This window comes from Hibiscus syriacus, unplaced genomic scaffold, assembly GCF_006381635.1.
Source record: "Hibiscus syriacus cultivar Baekdansim isolate YM2019G1 unplaced genomic scaffold, ASM638163v2 tig00013680_pilon, whole genome shotgun sequence".
In the NCBI taxonomy this organism is placed as follows: Eukaryota; Viridiplantae; Streptophyta; class Magnoliopsida; order Malvales; family Malvaceae; genus Hibiscus; species Hibiscus syriacus.
Genome location: NW_024062306.1, coordinates 135,052 through 149,452, shown reverse-complemented (window position 1 = coordinate 149,452; position 14,401 = coordinate 135,052). Strand labels below are relative to the sequence as shown.

General features: G+C 35.7%; 1 protein-coding gene across 1 annotated transcript; it reads right to left on the bottom strand.

The window, feature by feature from the left end:
• Positions 1-648: 648 nt before the first annotated feature.
• Positions 649-11,772, bottom strand: LOC120206304 (E3 ubiquitin-protein ligase listerin-like). Its single transcript, XM_039205993.1, is given in 18 exon segments — positions 649-850; positions 1,009-1,405; positions 1,500-1,730; positions 2,118-2,576; positions 2,656-3,695; positions 3,990-4,640; positions 4,643-4,700; positions 5,288-6,017; positions 6,484-7,007; positions 7,700-8,153; positions 8,279-8,937; positions 9,475-9,627; positions 9,803-9,905; positions 10,373-10,464; positions 10,895-10,972; positions 11,230-11,292; positions 11,392-11,509; positions 11,620-11,772. Coding segments are annotated over 17 exon segments (5,697 nt in total). The 5' UTR covers positions 11,676-11,772; the 3' UTR covers positions 649-850; positions 1,009-1,177.
• Positions 11,773-14,401: the final 2,629 nt, after the last annotated feature.

Sequence of the window (14,401 nt, the reverse complement as noted above, 5' to 3'; positions counted from 1 at the left end):
AACGGCTAGTTTTTTAAACCCAGACCGGTTTTTTTTTCCGGTTAAAAACCGGTTTTTTATCCGGTAAAAAAACCGGTCTAAGTTTTTTTCTCCAAACCGGTTAAAATAACCGGTTAAAAAAAAATCCGATCCGGTTAAAAAAAACCGGTTTTTCCCAAATCCGATTTCGGATATTTTTTTCGTAAAATCGGATATTCGGATTTTTTGTGCACCCCTACTTCCAACCTCACGAAACTACTCAAATTTTACTATTTTCGATTGATGTCCTATTTCTACGTCCATTTGCAACTCAGCTTCCAACTAAACTAAGTACTCTTAAGATTTCTAGGGTAAATGGCTTTAGCATTTAGGTCCATGATGCAGGATGCCAACTGCTTTAGGAAAACGTCTAGACTGCCCAACACCAAATGTTCCTGCAGGTTCCCTGCTAGTTTTCCTCGTTAGTTTTATTTTAACGAGACATGAGCAAGTCTGCTTTTTATGATTAAATCTTGTAATACCATCATCAATTGAGTTGCATACTTGCAAATAGATAACGACACTGCATTATTTGATTTTTTTTCCATTAAATCTTGTAATACCATCATCAATTGAGTTGCATACTTGCAAATAGATAACGACACTGCATTATTTGATTTTTTTTCCATTAAAAAAGAGGTCACATCAAAATCTTCTGATTTCCTACTCTACTATTTATGATCTATAAAGCGAAATGAAATAAGGACACAATAAATCCTAATATATATATATATATGATAAAAGTTGGGTCTTCTAAATTGTATGTAGGGTGAAAATCAGCAAAATCCTCGAAGACATAAGCAGCCAGCTTGATTCAGTAAACCTTCGAAACCTGTAAGTGTGATTAGAATTTACAAATGAAAACATTAAACAAAATGAAACAGTAATAGATGAAAAGAAAAGTCAGATTACTGAGCTCCAATTGTGCTCGGTTTGAACCCATCTTGGGGAGAAGATCACCTGCATGTGTGTGAGTGAGAGAGAGCTTACCAGTTGTTACATGTAAAATCCCTGTCTCCAGTCTGAACCAACATCTGCGGTATTCGTCTTTGCTCACAAGATCACATGAACACCCTATGCTGTCAGTATTTTCACTTCTTCGGTAATGAACATATCAGGGACGCAAAAGTGCCGTGAAAAACCATAACTGATTTCAAGGTTAGAACGGAGACTGGCATAAGGGGCATGAAGATTTGTGAGAAGTTGAGAACCACTTGTAGAGGCATGCTGCATGGAATTTGTGCTTGCAGGTTTTGCAAGCAAGACGAGGAAGGCTGTGGTTCACAGTGTGGATAACACTGTAACATATAGGGCACTCTTCAACACCTTCAAATTCCTTGTCAAAATTACGCTTCCATACTCGTATTGCTTCAGCTAAAGCTCCATTCTGCATCACGAATGACACGTACCTCATAAAATGGGAGGAAAAAAACTAAAGATGAAATAGAATGCAAATAAAATATTAGCTAGTAGCTAGTTACCTGATTACGAACAAACATCATCATAGACATTAACCACTTCCTCTGCTTCACCTCACTTATCCCTAGGCTCCTCATACAGTCAACATCTACAGGCCGTAATGGGTAAGATGAAGGAAGACGGATAATTAGATCCATTCCTGTCTCATCTTTTGTATAGGTAGCAACAACCTCATTTGCTGATTTGCTTACAGTTACTGAGAAGTTCTCATCAGCAAAATTCGATGTCTTTATCTGCATTGCAGAAGAAATTTATCAAAACTAAGTAATTCAGTACAGAATTCAACCTGATCAATTTTCTTTTCGGTCTCTTCCTCTTCTGGTACAGGTCAAGTGTTAAAAAAAACTCATACGGAAGTACTTCAGAGAGCAAGTCGGGCAAAGATAAACTTGAATTCATTACTGATAAGTGATTGTCTACAGGTCAGTTTCATCTTGCAGAAGGATGTTAAAGAATGCATTTGTCATTTGAGAACAATTGATCTAGCAATTCCAACATCAGAAACTGTCCAAATAATGACTAAAAGCCTTGAAATTCAATAAGCGCTGTACAGGCTTACTAAATTTTTAACAATTACTTTGATCATTAGAAATAGAGATATTTTAGATAAAGATGCATACCAGGGATAGTTCGTTCGCAACCAGAGGAGGACTGCACCATGTTCTAGTAAAAGATTCGATCATTGATGAAGCAGAACGGTCCCGTAAATCATTAAACCATCCCCACACATAAGCAGGAAGCAGACGGAGCATAAGGCCATATATTGCTCCAGAAAATGAAGCCATTTTCAGAGGTTCAATAGGCCAAAGTGATTCCACAGCAAACAATAATGACCCTGTCGTGATGGAGTGTCTGGCTGCAGTTACAGCTTCTGACAGAATGCTAGGAAGCTCCCCATCTTTCTTCTTTTGAAAATGCATTACAGATAAGTCGGAAAGCAGATGCTGGAAAAGGCAATTTAGTATCAGTGGATTAGCAGAACTTTGAATATACTGTACCAGTCTCTCCCTTGGGGATGATAATGAAGGCAATGATGACAAATGAGATAACAACAAAGCCCAAGTAAGGAATAGATGTACCTGCAGATATGAATAATAATATATCATTATATCAAATGGGAAATAATTCATCGAAATTCAAAATGTAAGGTAAATATACCCGTTGCTCTGCCATTAAATCCATATCAAGAACATCAAAAGGTGATTTCTCAATTATGTAAGATAATTCTTTCGTCAAATGGACATTCTCTTCTAGTGAAAGATCGAGATGAATTGACTCCTGGGCATTTGAATCAACATCTGTGTAAGGTGCAATTCCTTCACCAAAGACAGCCAACTTAGAAACAGGTTCTGTTGACAAAACAGTATAGGCAGCAAGCTGCAAAGACGGTATTGATCTGGAAGAAAAGAGGATGGAAAACAAAGCGCAAATAGGTCCTTTGCTTAGTCCCCAGAGTTTGATTGATTTGACTGCTTCATCTCTAGCATGTGGAGGAGATTTCAGGACACTTAAAGCAACTGATTCCCAGAAAGACCGATGATAAAGTCGAGAACCTGATATAATAGATGCAGCCTCAAATGAACAAGAACCAGCAATAGCCTCACCAATACCAGTGGAAAAGAACAAGCGGAGAATGCTTTCCAGAATCTGGTTTTTAACAGGATCCCATCTTTCTGTTCTCAAGGGGTTTAAATTGTCTGTGTCTTCTGTTGGTTGGAGTTCTAAAAGGCCATAAAGGAAAGAAAATGAGATGAGGGAGTTTTTACTGATATTTATAAGAGAATGATTAGAAATTAAAACACTTTCTTCAAGTTTTTTATGAATAAGATCAAAGTTTTCAGAAGAAGAGTGTTCAGTTACTGCATCATTCACATTTTCAGCAACTTCCTCCATCATCAACACCGCTGATTCAATCCAGCCTCTTAGGTGGGAAAATAGAAACTCCCAATCTTCTTCATCAAATTCTCTCCAGAAATAACCAAGAGAAATAACCATTAGCTTTGAAAGTAACATTTGTACCACTGGCAACTGATTAGCATCAATTGATCTACCACTTTCATGCCTCTGCTTCCGAAATAAATTCAGCAAGAGCTCTCTCTCTTCATGATCGATGTTTCTATCCAGTTTCATTGTTTCAGCACCTCCCACAGCCCTTAAAGGATAACATGCGAAGACCAAGTGGAACCATTCTTCCATATCTATTACCCTCACTCCAAAAAAGGAAAAAGTCAGACAGGACACAACTTAAAGTAGAAGTAACATCATTTCAACCAAATCATGCAGATATTCAAGGGGAGTGGATGAGGTCAACCAATAAGCACATGCAACAAAATAAAAAGAAAATTCTTATAAGAAGCTCGTCTTTGCACAAGATGCAAATCGTATGCATCAAAGGGACAAAAGATACCGATACCATTATGACCTAAGAACAATTGGTCTTAAACTATAAAATTAACTTTCAGATATAAATTACAAAAAAAATGCATACTTACCTTGTCCAGTTTGCCATGTGACCAAAGGTGGGAATTGTAGAATCTTCTGAATCCAGCTTTTGACAGTATCCTGTATCTGATTTTCATAAAGTGGATCAGGTTTACCGTCCTTATTAGTACATTCACTGGACCTGATACTTCTTTGACATAAGGTTGGCACAAGAACACATAAAATAGAAGGAAGTATCCTCAAACAATTTGAGTTAACTGTTTCGCCTAAAAAGAGTTTATCCACAAGAAGCTGAAACAGAACCATGGCCTTTTCTGGACCCCAAATATTTTCTTTTAACAAGATGAAAAGGAAAGATACAAGAGCTCTTAGAAAGAGCTCTTCAATATCCTCCATATCTTCAACTAAAGTAGGCCATGCCTGAAGTGAACTCTGTGAACAGTTTTCACCATGAATGAGAGCACCATCAAATAAAATGTTGAAAATGGAATCCAAGATGCTCCCATAGGAAGAATAATTTCTACTCTTGGCAAATGAAACAAGTTGAGGTAAGAAAGAGGTTGCAGCACTTCCCTCTGGCCATTTCCATGTGCATAGTATTGCAGCAGCAACCCAAGCTCGAGAAGTAACCTCAGTATATGTTGAAGCGTTGGTTGATAATGGTAAAATGTCCAAGCCATCATCACAAGCAATAACTTTATGAAACCAAGTTTATAAATAAGTTTATCGATTAAAGAAATGAACTTGTAGTTTCCATATGCCTGCATCCAACAAACACTTGCAATTTGTTAATCTTGAGTTCAGCCTTGCAGTGGAAACTGATGATACTTGAAGAAAATTGCAAATCGTATACATCCAGCAAACCACTCGTAAAAACTGTAGCACACACTAAAAATATCAATTATATGATTATGAATACTCCGTGTCACTATAGTTTCACTTAAAGCAGTAAACTAGTTCTACAGACCACTTAAGACACGATAGATGCTTCAAACTTGTTTTTTATTAGTCAAAAAAGAGCTCAGTGATTTGATTTTTATTTCAAAATAAATTTTTTCCGAGTAAGAATGGAATTTAAACAACTCAGATAAACCTTACTCCCACCAACATATTATAAAAACTCTATTTGGTGAATACACGATTTGGTTCATACTTCATAACAGCATTAATCATTTAAACTTAGACATTCAAAAATGGCATTGAATAGCAAAAGCAAGGCACTTAAAAACCATCATACTACAGTTAAATTGTTACCATAAATTTGAAAGAGACGCTTGCATGGTAGAAGGGGCAAATAATGACATTATAACATGTGTGTGAGATATAAAAAGGGCATCCAGTTACTCACCGTCTCATATATTTTTTCACTATCTGATTTAGCCAGTCCATCCATGGAATTCAAGTCGGGTGTGATCCCCCAAGGACACATATCACCTTTGCTTAGAAGATGATCCAAAAGATTTTGTTCCTCATACTGATCCTGACAAAGACACTCAAGCACATCTACGATCATCGCGCAGCACAAAGACACAAATTTGTTGTTGTCTAGTTTATCTTCCCTGAAGACGGAAAATCTAATAGTGCAAATCAAGATAGTTCTTATTCCTTGTCTCACATCTTTACAGAAGCTTTTCCACAAATTGCTTATCTTGGATAGATAACCATGTGCTGATTCACAAATATCCATCCGTGCCTTAATCATTTTCCTCGACTCATCATCTAGAGCATCCTCTCTTGCTGCAGTCATCCTATACTCCCAGTCAATAATAAACAGAGCAGCTGAAATACTTGAAACCAAGCCACTTTCCTCATCAAGTGCCCTTAAGCAAAAGAAACTACCCTCAACTATTCCAAGAGCAAAACATGCCATATCGAGCACATTTGCAGGATTCTTACTATCTAACCCAAGGCAATTCTCTTCAGGATCAAGCAAAGTACAAGCCTGTTTAACAGAACTGAAAGATGAATCCATAATAAAAGAATTTAGCTTTCTCAAAACCTCCCTGTATATCAGGACCATTGACTTCCTGGAGACAAATGAATCTAGATTGCCTCCGGTTGCACCCCCAAGAACAGAACTACAGATGGTACAAACAAAAGTGTCAAAGCACAGAAATATAAATGCATAGATCAGCAAAATATTTATGGACTCAATATGAGACAATTCTCCACATTTATCAAATAATCAGCCAAGTCTTTGTCCATGTTTGAGCAAGAATTTTAGGTCCGCCTACATCCTCAAAATCATTAGTTTTGTTTCAAGGGTATTCAAGAAAGCAAATAACTGCTATAATTTTCCAAGAAATATAGCAGGTCATGTCAGTCACTCACAGATGTTATGGTATGGGATGATGTACTATGAACAATAAAGCATATGGACCACCCTTATGGAACCAATTTACTTGTGGTATTCTACAAAGGTTTTTTTGTCAACAGTATAGCAATAAATTAACAATCATCGTGGTAAATATTGATACTTTCTCACCAATTCCTGAAACTCAAATTGCAGAGGATAAAACATGTCATGTTTTTGCATTCACATACCACAGAAACTGTGCATCAGAAGTTCCAAAAGGAGGAACGGAAGAGGCAACAGAAACAGCAGTTGCTTCAAGAAGCTCATGATGCCAATGATCTGGGACGGAACCAAGACGTTGAAAAGAACCGTCTCCCACTTTCCTTATCCTAATCTCATTTCTTGCCTTCTCAAAAAGCATTGCCAAAATGGCCAAGTGATTTGAGTCCATGGAGCCTGAGCCCTTAAAATTTACCAAGTCAATGGCATATGTGATAATAGCATGCCACTGCTCGGAGAAACATTCATCCTCAAGCAATGCAAGCAACAGATCCAGTCGAGCACTGGTATTACTATCATGTCCATGCAAACACCAAGGAACAAATGTTTCCTTGTAAATTTGAAGAAAATACTCCAGCATCATTTCACTGTCCTTGTCACAGGGAGGGCCACAGAAAGGTGCATTGCTGCCGGAAAAAATCACTTGGAGTACTTTTCGTGCTCCAAATATTGAAACTGAAGTAGACAATAGCCTCACACCATCTACTGAATCCTGTCGTGGAGGTAAATCCAAATGTCAACGTTCAAATTAAAGCATGTGTAGATAAGAGATAATGCAATGGGCACATGAAAAGATGCCCTTTTTCTTCAGCTTAAGAATTGGATACAATAGAATTATCATGAAAGAGATGAAGGACAGAAGCAGAGCAGAACAAATGGAACACTGGGCTGATTTCCCAGCTAAACTAAAATTGTTCTGGTCATTCCACTTTCTGATGAAACCACACTTTTCATTTAAAATTCACTTATGTTCAGAAATGAAAAATAAAGATGACAGCAAAACAAAAGTGCAATGAAAATCGTAATGAAGACACTCCATTTTAGGGAGTCTAGGGAACAGAGAATCGGGAACTGATTTCTCATCCAACTAACAATGACATTTAAAAAGAATAAAGATACTTCAGGGGCCAAAGACACAAGGAGGTAAACAAAAAGACCTTAGTTTCAATCAACCAAGAACACTATATAAAAACAATTTGCCAGTAGTATGATTACAACCAGCAGCAACAATAAGTTACAGTTTTTCATAAACAACTAGTTTAGAATGATGTATGTACAGCATGGGGGTAGTTATAGCCATCCATCTCATCCTTCATGCATTTACATAGCAACATAAATAGCACAGATAAGCATGATTGAGCAATTTATATCTGGCAAACATGTGTTCATGCAATGGTAACTTACAAGTGATCTGACCAACGAGAAACACTTTGCCAACATCGGTCCGACTAAATGCAGAAAAGGCCAAGATTCACCCTTTCGCTTTGCATGTAGATCCACTAAGAAAAGAAATGTTATAATTGGCTCTATATTCAATGTTGGCGGTTCTGTGGTCACTTTTTTCTGAAGCAATCTATCACAAGCTTCCTGAACTGCCACACAAAAAAAAGAGAGAAGGTCCTCCTCCAGCAAATAAATTCCAGAAAGAATTTCAACAATGCACTTTCCCAACTCCTGAAGATAACTTATTGAATACTTGATGTTCTGCATTTCTGTTGTCTTCCCACGGATAAGCTCATCACTATCCAGGTCTTTTGAGCTCACAGATGACAGATAGTCTTGCCACAGAAGCTTCACAAGAATATCATTAACAAGGGTGATCCGAAAATAAGAGATGGAATCAACAGTATCACAAAATCTGGTAAGTTGAGAAAATATGAGTTAGCATTCCAAATAAAATAAATGATACAAGAGGCAAGAATTGAGAACATCTGATCCGCTACACAAAAAGGGCCGCAAAGTAAAAACTCTATTAACTCGTACCTAGAAGCATTACGTAATCCCCAAAAAAAACACTCTCTAAATGCCCTGAAAAATGCTAGTCGATCCGCATTCAGAGAATGAACTGGATTCCTTCCAGCCCATAGGTTAAGGAAAAAATCAAGAAAAAATTTGTCTCCAGAGAGTGCTTTAGAAGGAATAGTATCTAAGAATAGAACCAGTGCTGGATAAGAAACTTGCTGAGATCCAAAGCATCCATTCCTAATAAAAGACCAGAACTGGTTAAAAACAGATTTCTGAACATTCAATGTCGTCCAACTGTCAGGAAATCTCTTTGAAAATAGCAATATTGCATCCCACATTGAAGAATGACAAGCAGGATCTTTTTCCTGGAAAGCACCAAGAATAGCAGTAGCAATAGTTTTCATATTTCCTTGATCAAAAGCCTGAGGAATGTTTTTGATGTAACTTCTTAAGACTGTGTATGTAGCTGACCGAACAGCTGAGCTTTGAGACTTCAAAAACTCAAGAAAATATTTATGAGCAGAGAAGAGTTTTTCTGCAAAAGAAATTGCAGTTGCCTTAGCCTTAGAAGCATGTTTTGGTTCAGCAGATATATCTTCAAAACCAGGTCTTTCTATTTGCACAGAGACCAAAACATCAAGAAGTGTGGCCAAAGCCAGCAATGAAGAAGATATCACCTGAACTTAAACAGAAATGAGGAAGATTAAAAAAAATTTGCGGAAGATATGATAAAGAAACCCAAGAAACAATATGATATGTTTACTATGCTCAATGCTCCTCAAGTAGTGATTTCAGAATATATCAAACATTGTACAGATTTATGTTTGAAAAACACATAGAAGATTAGCATGACCTGTACATGTAATTTCATATAAAAAATTATTTGTAAATGTAATTTTAAAACCCTCATACAAGCATATTTGCACAAACAAACATATAATGTGCATGGGCAGTTAGATGTCCTCAAGGATTGGAGAGTGTTGGAGGTGGTTAAGAAAAATTACATCGGTAGCTCCCCAAAACCATATAATTATAGATTTCCAAAATAAGTGATGCCACTCAGCCAAGAATCAAATGTACAGAAAACTTTTAGCAGAAAAATAACCAAAAAAAGAGCTTACAATGAGATAATTATTGCAACTGAAAAAGTTAAGTAATATGCAGTTCAACATTTGTCCCTAAGAAAACCATATTCAGAACAGATCTATGCATACCTGCTGGTGCATCTCTTGCAACTCATCCAAAGCAACGGCTTTATCTGACAAATTTTGTGGAGTAAGCTTCAAATTTTCTTCCAAATACAAGAAAACGTCATTTGTGTATAACATTAAAGCTTCTAATCTCTTTTCCTGAACTGGGAAGGCAGCCTGTTGTTTACAACCAAATGGTTAAATAAAGAAAAGCAACTGTTCAAAGTCCATCGCATCCTAGCATAATAAATGTTCACAAATTACAACTAAACTACATTCATGATGCATATGCTAGCAGGTTATAGCATGCGAAGAGGATTGAACCTTCAAAAAACATGAATTTGATTCAAACCTGCAATGAACGCTTAGCAGCTTGGGACACTTCAGAACTTGGATCAAATTGAGAGAACCACCATGGTCCCATCAAGGACTTCAAATGTGGCGCCAAATCTCTTCTGAGAAAACATACCAACAAAAACATGCCATCAAATTGAGACAGCCAAGTTTTTATTGCATAACAAAATAAGGTAAATGATTCTACTAAGAACTGTTAAGGAAAATAATAGTTCCTTTTTCTTTGTTCTGTCATCTTCAAAATGTCACAATTCTTCCGACTCAATAGGCATTATATTTCTAAATAAATAGCATATATAACTGTATAAGTTTCTAATCTTCCATGAAAATCGTTTTTCAATACATTGTTGTTTGAGCTTTGTATTTGTTTCCACTATCAAACAAAATACATTCACACAAATAATCATCACAGAGACCATATTTTTTGGAATTCCAACATTCAGTGGGTCAAGACTTCATGATTGATCATTAATATTCTTCACTACAATGTATTCGTTAAGTTGTCATACACAAGAAGGTAAGAAAACATAATCCATTAGCCAAAAAAGAGGGTGGAAGAAGTTCAAACCCGACAGCAGTGACAAGATTAGTCATTGTTTCGTGAGTAGCTCGCCGAACCTCTCGATTATAGTCCAGCAGTAGCTTCTTGTATTCAAATGCCTGTATGAGGGAGAGCATAGCAATACTTGAACATATAAACCAAGTTTAAGGGTTGAAAAACTAAAGAATACATGAAAACATTTGCATCAAAAAGTATGGTTTAAATGTTTTTCTTTAATATCTAAAAGAAGTCAAACAATCAACCAGTCTTTTAAGTTCAACAATATCAGAGTTTCATTTTCCTATGATTTCTGAGATAACATTTGGAGTAACTTGTTTTCAGTTCTAATATTTTAGACTTCAATATGTCCTAACCAATTTCAGAAACATTTTCATGTAGATCTCTTTGTTCTTTGTTTTTCTCCTCGTGAAGGTGAAGTTCAAAATTTTCACCATGCAAACACTAGGAAATTATAGAAACTAGGGTTTTGAGTGCAACCCCGTTGATGCATCTACAATGAAAGCTAAAAGGAAAAGACTAAAATCTCACCCATTGTGGAATAATCGGAACTATTTCCTTTCCAGACTTCTGCTTGAGCAGAGCAGACAGAGATGCCAGAGCTTTAAGCTGTTAATGAACAAGAAGCTGGTCATGACATGTAAATTCAGCAGATTATAAGTTATAACTTAGCAACAAAAAAAAAGAGGATCTCCCTCGATCATGAAGATATATTCAATTTCTTATTAAATGAAAAAGATGATCACATTAGTCAAAGCTTGGGAACTAAAGCTGAAAATCTGATAACCGAAAAATTAAGACATGCCAAGTGTAACTTGTAAAAAGCTTATAGAGTTCATCACAGGTATTCAAGAAAATATTACTACCTTGGTAGTAGGATCCTTTCTTGCCAGCCTTTTTAAGTGTTGTGCCACTTCACTATCTATATCCTGCAATTTCAAACGATTCATAAAATTGGAAGAATAAATTGCTGCTAACGTTATAAATTAAGATACAAAAGCTTTTAGAGGTAAAGAGGAACTGAATACCAAAAGATGATTGGAATCTTCGGTGGAGAGAGTGGAATCAAGCCGGGAGCTACCGACGTAGCCGCCAAATCCCACCGCCGCAGCAGCCGAGCTCGATGGCAATAGAGAAGCCGCAAGACTGCCATCCAACAACCGTAAAAGTAAAAATAATTAGCATTTAGGTTAAAGAAAAAATATTTAATTTGTTAATAAATAGCGAATTTTATGCAGAGAAAAATAAAGGAAAACCTGCTGCTTGAAGGGCGTGCCTTGCTCCTGGCTCCCTCACCCTTCTGTCTTCCCATTCTTGTGTGCTTGGATTGAAAACGACACCGTCGGGCAGACGAGGGAAGGTCTTGGTTTGCTAGCTGGGAAACAAAGGAAGAAGGAAGAGGAGGTAGCTGTATTGCCTATTGGTGAAATGAAATATTTGGGGCTCTTTCACCGGCAGATTTAGTGAAATAACCCAAGCGGCCCAATTATTTAGCCTATCTTTGTTTTTATTATGTGATCTACAGTAAATATTACCACAGATCTCGTCATGCCGGTGTGACGAGTTCCAACAATTATTTTTAATTTGAAAAAACTTATCATTTATAACCGTTTGATAAAGTAGTATAAATAGATATTTAGGTTGTATTGATTTTTCACTTGAAATCAAACATTCTATTAAGAGTAAATTTTTTTTTACTGAAGATTTTTGTGAAATGATATCATAAGAAGAAATGTTACGTCTTGATGTGTTCATATTTCGTCGACAGAGTTGATTACAGTAAATTTAATTTAATTTATTTTATTTTATTTTAATTTTGAAAAAATTATAGTATTAATAATAATTATTTATATAATTTTATTTATTAATTTATTTTCAAATTATAGTAAGAAGAAAAGGTATTTGTCATCTAGGAATGAAGAATGAATAGCTACATCAACAGATTGTGATATATCTTCAACAATCCGGATTATATCCATTGACATTTTTTGTAACATCCTCAATACCGGGTTAGTGACCCAATTGTAAAGTTTCAGAATTTGGTGACTAAAGTATAAGAATGAAATAGTTCAATGATTATTGGATGTATATGATGAAGGTTAATTAGTAATTATTAAAGGAAATTAAGGGTTAAATGGTCATTTGACCAGAAAGATTTTTATATTTCTTTTTAAGGTAATATAAACGTGGGAATTTGGAGAAACATCCAGAGTTCTCTTCTCCTTTCTTCTTCTTCATACGTGGGAGAGCAAGGCAAAGGTAAGTTTGATTTCAGTTGGTTAATTCTTGAGTTTTAAGCTTAGTTTTGATTCTTTGGGTATTAAATAAGCTTAAGGAAAGCTTATATGAGATTTAAACAATAAGATAAAGGAATTATGAAGGAATTTGCAATATGAGTTTTAAGATGAAATTTTGATATGGTATGGTTGTTGAAGTTTTATGGATGAATTTGACTTGTCATCAATCTAATTAAGAAGTATGAAGTGTTAGAATTGGAATTAGAACACATTGAAAATTTGGTATGATTTTTGAATCTCATATGGAATATAGGATTTTGAGGTTTAAGATGAAATAAATGAATATAGATTGGTTTAAGTATGTGTACTAGAGTTAAGAATGAAAAGGGGATGATATGATGTGTTTGAGAGAAAATGAAGTAATTTTCGGGATGAAAATATGATTTCTGGGCAAGGGGAATCGGTACCCATTCAAGGGGAACCGATACCCCTTCAAACGAACAATATTTCCAGAATGTCATTAGGGAATCGATACCCCCATAGTAGGGAACCGATTCCCCCTAAAGGAAAAATGTGCATATTGGTTTAATAAGTTCGTTTAAGTTGCTAGTATCTAATTACAATGTGTAGGTATCTAATAATTGTCTTAAAATGTATAATTATGTAGATTCAGAGCCTAAACGAGTTCCGGAATCATGACAAGTAAGATCGATAAAAAGGGAAGATAAGAGATTGGAATGGACTAGTGAGGCCAGGTGAGTGCATATTAGTATTATATGATGTTAAATGGAAATAAGACTTGCAACAAGTCTATCCATAGTAAAATGCATGAATTCATAAATAGAAGTATATACGTGTATGATTTATATGTGTTGACATGTTATTGTATATATGTATTATATGTTGATGTGAATATGTGATATGTTATGATGATATAAGAATCTCTTACAAGATATATGATATGAAAATATGATAATGAGCTATGTGAAAGAACTATGAGTTATATGGAAATATATGCGAACAAGATATGACATCTATGTTTATATGAAACAATGCAAGGTGATATGAGCTGTGTGAGATATGAATATAAAATCATATGAGAAGTGAAAATAATTACATGAAAATAGACTAAGTGATTACATGTATATGTGAAAGAAACTATTTGATACGATCTATGTGATTACATGCAACATATGATATTAGATATATGTTTACACATACATGTGGTATGTGATAGAAGAGAAGGAACATGTGATTATGAGATCAATGATTACACGTACATGTGATACGTGACTGAAAAGAAAAGATATGTGTTTATAAGAGAAAGAATATGAATAAGTAATGTGAACTGTTATAAATGATAATGCCCATGTTATGTGATATGAGAGCTAGGGGTATAGTTGTCATGCCAAGGGTCGAGGGTTTACCTATGTTCTTCAGGACATATGGACTGTTTACCTATGTTCTTCGGGACATATGGACTGTTTACCTATGTTCTTCGGGACATATGGACTGTTTACCTATGTCCTTCGGGACATATGGACTGATTACCTAGGTTCTTCGGAATCTATGGACTGGTCCTTCGGGACATTGATCGAGCTGTGGTGACAGCATATGTGTGCACAACCTCAATGTACTCACATACCTTAAGTTCTCACTAGTGTACATGGGCTAATAAAGTGATTAAACAAGCATACTGAATGTGATATGTATACGATGGGTTTATAAGTGGTTTGAAATGTGTTACGTGAACCATATGATGAATTATGTGTATGTATGTATTTACTGTAATTAATCTGAT